General features: G+C 45.8%; 1 protein-coding gene across 2 annotated transcripts in view; it reads left to right on the top strand.

The window, feature by feature from the left end:
• Positions 1–7,051, top strand: part of bmper (BMP binding endothelial regulator) — a 92,780-nt gene that overhangs the window by 79,943 nt on the left and 5,786 nt on the right. For both annotated transcript variants that reach the window (XM_067981837.1, XM_067981842.1), the window contains one exon: positions 5,945–6,075. In XM_067981837.1, coding sequence (XP_067837938.1) covers positions 5,945–6,075 — 131 coding nt within the window. The remainder of the gene's footprint in view (positions 1–5,944; positions 6,076–7,051) is intronic.

Raw genomic sequence — 7,051 nt, 5'->3', positions numbered from 1 at the left:
TATCAAACCACACTGACTGCAGTGGTTCAAGAAGAAGGCCCACCACCACATTCTCAGGGCAACTGGGGATGGGCAATAAATGCCGGCCTGGCCAGCGACGCCCACATCCTGAGAATGAATTTTTAGAAAGGGGGCTATTGGGCCATAATGGCCAAGCCCCTCCCCCCACGGAGCGGGCAGCTACTGCCACATTTTGTGACTCCCTCTCCCTCACTGGGCGCTCCGTAGTGATATGGGTGAGCTACCCCCAGACTCCACATTCTCCGGCACCAGGCAGACACCTCCCGGCACTTGCGGTGAAATGTTGCCTCCACAGATATCTGGGGCTAGGAAGGTCTGTGAATATTACGGACACTCGCCATTAATAAACACTTGGCAAACCTTTTACAGGGAGGATGGGACAGAGCTGCCTTGCCACTTAATTTGCCACAGTCAGGTGCAAGTGAACAAATCTCACACTTTGGAGAGAATTACATCCAATTTTGCTACAGTTGTACAGGGCATTGGTGAGACCATGTCTAGAATACTGTGGGCAGTTTTGGCCTCCTTATTTAAGAAAGGACATAATTGCTTTGGAGGCGGTTCAGAGAAGGTTCACTCGGTTGACTCCTGGGATGAGGGGTTATCTTATGAGGAAAGGTTGGACAAGTTGGGCCTGTATACACTGGAGTTTAGAAGAATGAGAGGTGATCTTATTGAAACATATAAGATCCTGAGGGGACTAGAAGGGGTAGATGCTGAGAGGATGTTTCCCCTTGTGGAAGAGACTAGAACTAGGGGCCACAGTTTAAAAATAAGGGATCTCCCATTTAAGACGGAGATGAGGAGAATTTTTTTCTTTCAGAGGGTCATGAGTCTGTGGGACTCCCTTCCCCAGAGAGCAGTGGAGGCAGGGTCATTGAATATTTTTAAGGCTGATTTAGATAGATTCCTGATTAACAAGGGAGTCAAAGGTTATAGTAGGTAGACGGGAAAGTAGGGTTGAGGTCACAATCAGATCAGCCATGATCTTATCAAATGGCAGAGCAGGCTCGAGGGACCGAATGGCCTACTCCTGCTTTTAATTCGTATGTTCGTATGTTCATAATTGTGTGTTTTAAGCTCAGAACAGAAAGTCCTTCAGAAAGACTGTGCCCCTCAAAACATACACTCTTCCCATTAGGGATTGCTACCCATCTGAAGTTTAAGCACAAGCATAGAGTGGCCTTCTCACTTTTCCTGATTTTATTCTGGGAGAGATCTGACTGGAGTGATTGCTCAGGCCCGACATTCTCTGGAGAATTCGATTCCAGGCGCCTAGCTTGTCAAATGTTGCCCGGTGTTTGTATCTGCTCTCCCGATGAAGGAGATGTGGGCAAGGCCCCATATATTTGCCCATCTCTCGCTGCGCAGACAAGGTACCGGCAGTGAGTCCCCGAGAATTTGTCACTTTCAGGGCATTGAGTTAACAGTGCAGTGTGGGACTGGAGTTACATGTAGCCCAGGCAGGGTAAGGACGGCAGGTTTCCTGAAGGATATTAGGGAACCAGTTGTGTTCTTATGACAGTCCAACAGCTTCAAGGTCACTTTATCTGGTGCCAGCCATGAATCGCCAGATTGATGGAATTCAACTTCCCAACTTGTTGTAAGCATTACCCAACCATCAATGAGTTTGGTGCTGTTTTTGGTACAAACTTGCTGGAGCGGATTATCTGCATAATTGACCGAAATCACGTAGGAAAGGACAAGGTTTAGCAGAGGGTTGTGATAATCTGGTGAACTGTATGGGATGTTATTAGACTGTTCTTGCCCTGATACAACTCACCAGTCTTCTTCCTGTGAATGTGTGCGGTGCAGTCTGTTAATGATGGCGATTGTACGAAACACTGCCAGGAAGACACGGTGCAAGAGATTCACAGACTGTTCCGCCACCTGTGAGGCAAAAAGTTAAAACAATACATGAGAGTATCCGATTGTGGACACCAGTGAGTCACCTGGGAGAGATCACTAAGGGAATACGCTTCACATTTCACCTAGTTTACAAACTAAAGGAACTGCTTGGATAGCCCTGCGTCAACTGGTGGTTTAGTGAGGGACTGACCTGCTCATCCCGATCCACTGCTGAGAGGCAGCAGCTTTAATCTCTCTCAGTTCATGGTTTCTGTGTCTGCCAAGTTCTGGAATTTACTGAGTCAAACTCGACAGGAGTGACCTCATCTTCACTTAAAGGAGTCCAGTGAACACGTCTGGGAAAGTTATTATTTCATCTACTGCTGACTTAGATCATTGCACTTTCGAATGTAAATTCCTATATCCCTGGGAGACAGCCGGTCTGATGTAAATACATTTCAATGTGTCAGTTGCATGAAACCAGTGCTCACTTCTGTTAAAGCACAACCTCTGTGCTACTCACGATGACCATTTTCTTGCACACCCAAAATACATCCCGGTCCTACAAAAAAAATTAAAAAGCAGAGCATGAGCTATGACCAGTGCCTGATAGTGTAAGGCCCCTGATTCACCTGATTGTGAACTGTGAACAATGCCTGATAGTGTAAGGCCCCTGATTCACCTGATTGTGAACTGTGAACAATGCCTGATAGTGTAAGGCCCCTGATTCACCTGATTGTGAACTGTGAACAATGCCTGATAGTATAAGGCCCCTGTTTCTCCTGATTGTGAATTGTGACCAGTGCCTGATAGTGTAAGGCCCCTGATTCACCTGATTGTGAACTGTGAACAATGCCTGATAGTGTAAGGCCCCTGATTCACCTGATTGTGAACTGTGAACAATGCCTGATAGTGTAAGGCCCCTGATTCACCTGATTGTGAACTGTGAACAATGCCTGATAGTATAAGGCCCCTGTTTCTCCTGATTGTGAATTGTGACCAGTGCCTGATAGTGTAAGGCCCCTGATTCACCTGATTGTGAACTGTGACCAATATCTGATAGTGTAAGGCCCTGATTCACCTGATTGTGAATTGTGACCAGTGCCTGATAGTGTAAGGCCCCTGATTCACCTGATTGTGAATTGTGACCAGTGCCTGATAGTGTAAGGCCCCTGATTCACCTGATTGTGAACTGTGACCAATATCTGATAGTGTAAGGCCCCTGATTCACCTGATTGTGAATTGTGACCAGTGCCTGATAGTGTAAGGCTCCTGTTTCACCTGACTGTGAATTGTGACCAGTGCCTGATAGTGTAAGGCCCCTGTTTCACCTGATTGTGAATTGTGGCCAGTGCCTGATAGTGATAGGCCGCTGTTTCAGCTGATTGTGAATTGTGACCAGTGCCTGATAGTGTAAGGCCCCTGTTTCACCTGATTGTGAATTGTGGCCAGTGCCTGATAGTGTAAGGCCCCTGTTTCACCTGATTGTGAATTGTGGCCAGTGCCTGATAGTGTAAGGCCCCTGATTCACCTGATTGTGAACTGTGACCAATATCTGATAGTGTAAGGCCCCTGATTCACCTGATTGTGAACTGTGACCAGTGCCTGATAGTGTAAGGCTCCTGTTTCACCTGACTGTGAATTGTGACCAGTGCCTGATAGTGTAAGGCCCCTGTTTCACCTGATTGTGAATTGTGGCCAGTGCCTGATAGTGATAGGCCGCTGTTTCAGCTGATTGTGAATTGTGACCAGTGCCTGATAGTGCAAGGCTCCTGTTTCACCTGATTGTGAACTGTGATCAGTGTCTGATAGTGTAAAGCTCCTGTTGCACATTTTAGTGAACTGTGACCAACATCTGATTGTGAAATGTGACCAGTGTCTGATAGTGTAAGGCACGAGTTTCAGGTGTTAGTGAACTGTGACCAGTGTCTGATTGAGTAAGGCACCTGTTTCATGTGTTAGTGAATTGTGACCAGTGTCTGATAGTGTGCAGCTCCTGTTTTACCTGTTAATGAACTGTGACAGTGTGTGATAATGTAAAGGTCCTGTTTCACCTCTTAGTGAACAGTGACCAGTGTCTGATTGTGTAAGGATCCTGTTTCACCTCTTAGTGAACAGTGACCAGTGTCTGATTGTGTAAGGGTCCTGTTTCACCTCTTAGTGAACAGTGACCAGTGTCTGATTGTGTAAGGATCCTGTTTCACCTGATTGTGAACTGTGACCAGTGTCTGATTGTGTAAGGATCCTGTTTCACGAGTTTGTGAACTGTGACCTGTGTCTAATAGTGTAAGGCTTCTGTTTCATGAATTTGTGACTGGACGTGTTTCCATCTCCAGGAAGTTTCCCGTGAGTTCAGTCCCGAGAATAGCTGGTCTGTAAACTCTCACTTCATCTGGTTGTGACCCGGCACTTTTAATAAAAACAACTGAAAAAATTACAAAACATCTCTAAAAACATATTTCACAGGGTCAGACAGTTTTATGTTTAAGTATTAATTGTTCCGATTCATGGACTCTTCCTGACAAAGTTATGAATTAAAGACAGTCTGGAGCTTGTTAACAAACAAACATCGTGTTCTGAGACGTCTGATTACATTTAAGTCATTGGACTGGTTTTATGTTTGTTCACACTGAGTCGTGCCCTAGTTTTCCACTAGGTGGCAGAGTGAGTCCAGTCTGTGAAATCTGGTTCCAGACACCGTGTCTGGACAGACACTGACCCAACCAGCCGTGTCTGGACAGAAAACGAGAAAGGAATTCTCCTCAAAATACACGGGATTATTTTGTTTGTGTTCCTGTGTAATCTCAGGGGCCTGTTCCTGTTTGTGGCAGGTTTTGTGACATTGCTGATTACTATGAGAACACGGGATAGTGAACAGACCCCAGTGTTTGTGTAAAACCTGGTCGGAACAGGCTCTGATTCTCAGCTAATAGTGATTAGCAGCTCCATAAAGGCTAGAATAAACCTGCTAATCTGAATCCCCTAAAACCATCCTGAGAAGCACTCGCAGGCTTTTAAGGTAAATAAATGAATTAACCTGTGCCTAGAATTATACTTGTAAGGAATCTTACAACACCAGGTTATAGTCCAACAATTTTATTTTAAAATCACAAGCTTTCGGAGATTATCCCTTTCGTCAGGTGAACGGACGAAGGGGATAATCTCCGAAAGCTTGTGATTTTAAAATAAAATTGTTGGACTATAACCTGGTGTTGTAAGATTTCTTACATTTGTCCACCCCAGTCCATCACCGGCATCTCCACATCATAGAATTATACTGTCTGACCTTTGCCCTGGGAATTGGTTTCATTTTTCAACTGATTCAAGAAAACAGACTATCATTAAATTTTGTGTCTTCCCCACTCCATCTAACAATGTCCAGACAGGGGCCACACACTCTGAACCTATAAACTAATGTCTAGACAGGGGACAGACACCCTGATCCTATAAACCAATGTTCAGACAGGGGACAGAACCCCAATCCTATCAACCAATGTCCAGACAGGGGACAGACACCCTGATCCGATAAACCAGTGTCTAGACAGGGGGACAGACACCCTAATCCTATAAACCAATGTTCAGACAGGGGACAGAGCCCTGATCCTATAAACCAATGTCTAGACAGGGGGACAGACACCCTAATCCTATAAACCAATGTTCAGACAGGGGACAGAGCCCCGATCCTATAAACCAATGTCTAGGCTGAGGGCTAGATGCCCTGAGTGCCTCGTTACAGGAAGCTCTAGTGATGTTCGTTGAGGGATAAATATTGGCCCAGGACACCGGGGAGAACTCCCCTGCTCTTCTTCGAATAGTGCCATGGGATCTTTTACGTCCACCTGAGAGGGAGGACGGGGCCTCGGTTTAAAGCCACATCTGAAAAATATGAGGATAATGTATTGTGGGAGACATACAAAAATGAAGATATAACAGAGAGGATTAATGCCTCTAGATATTTGGAATTTTAGGTTTTTATCTTTGGCAAGGTAAAGATGGTTGGTCGGTCCGTTCTTGGACTGCTGCTTCCTTATTTCCTCAGTCGTGTTCCAATGAGTGTATGTTGTGTTTCTCACAGGTCCTGTGTCACAGACATGTGTGAGTGTCCGGTGCACAAGAACTGTTACTGTGAGTCTCTGATCGCCTACACGCGAGCCTGCGAGAGAGAAGGTATCCATGTCCACTGGAGGCCTGAGCAGAGCTGCCTTGGTAAGGCCACTGTTATGAACAAGGAACAGAGCAAATTTGCATGTTGGTCAGTCCTTGCGAGAATGTTTTGTAAACTTTACCACTTTGATTCACTGGAAACGGAGCTCTGGGCACTGAGCAATTTCATGCAGCAACTCTTTGCGATTGTTACCTTTTGTAGCAAGAGAATGGATTTGTAGATTTGAGTGGACTGGGTATTGCAGGGGGTATGAGATTATCCTTTCACCTGTGGGACCTTTGTTCAAATCCAGCCCAGACTTAGATGACTGCAAGGGTTTTATACAGTCATAGAAGGTTACAGCACGTTCAATGAGTTTGTGCCCAGTTCCCAGTCTAGCACTTTCTTTATTGCCTTATATCTGATCTAAGAGCTCTTGATTCTGGTGATTCCCCAGGGCCAACAGAACGTTAACATGAGCCAAACATTCACCACCCTCTAAACACAGGGCATCCTGTTTTGTTTCACCTGATTCCACTCTTATGTATACAATCGTAGCTAGAGAATCTCCTGCAATGGCTTCCCACTCCCACACTGTTACCTCTGGAGACCCCAAGGATCTATCCTTGGCCCCCTCCTATTTCTCATCTACATGCTGCCCCTTGGTGACGTCATCTGAAAACATGATGTCATGTTCCACATGTACACTGATGACACCCAGCTCTACCTCACCACCACCTCTCCCGAGCCCTCCATTGCCTCTGTGCTGTCAGACTGCTTGTCCGGCATCCAGTCCTGGATGAGCCACAATTTCCTCCAATTAAATGTTGGGAAGACCGAGGCCATTGTCTTCGGCCCCTGCCACAGACTCCACCCCTGCTCTGGCTGACACAAGCACGTCTTAAAGGGGACTTCTCATCTGTTAACCCACCTCATAATCCCTTGGGTTTAGAATGCCTAAATGCAGCAACAGTCCCTTAGTGCAAGATTGCTAAAAGCACCCTGGAAAAAGCAAGGAAAGATACTTTCACTCCATGA

Source organism: Heptranchias perlo, chromosome 3 (genome assembly GCF_035084215.1).
Source record: "Heptranchias perlo isolate sHepPer1 chromosome 3, sHepPer1.hap1, whole genome shotgun sequence".
NCBI classification, from domain to species: Eukaryota; Metazoa; Chordata; class Chondrichthyes; order Hexanchiformes; family Hexanchidae; genus Heptranchias; species Heptranchias perlo.
The sequence above is the reverse complement of the archived record's forward strand: the minus strand, read 5'-3'. Positions and strand labels throughout refer to the sequence as shown.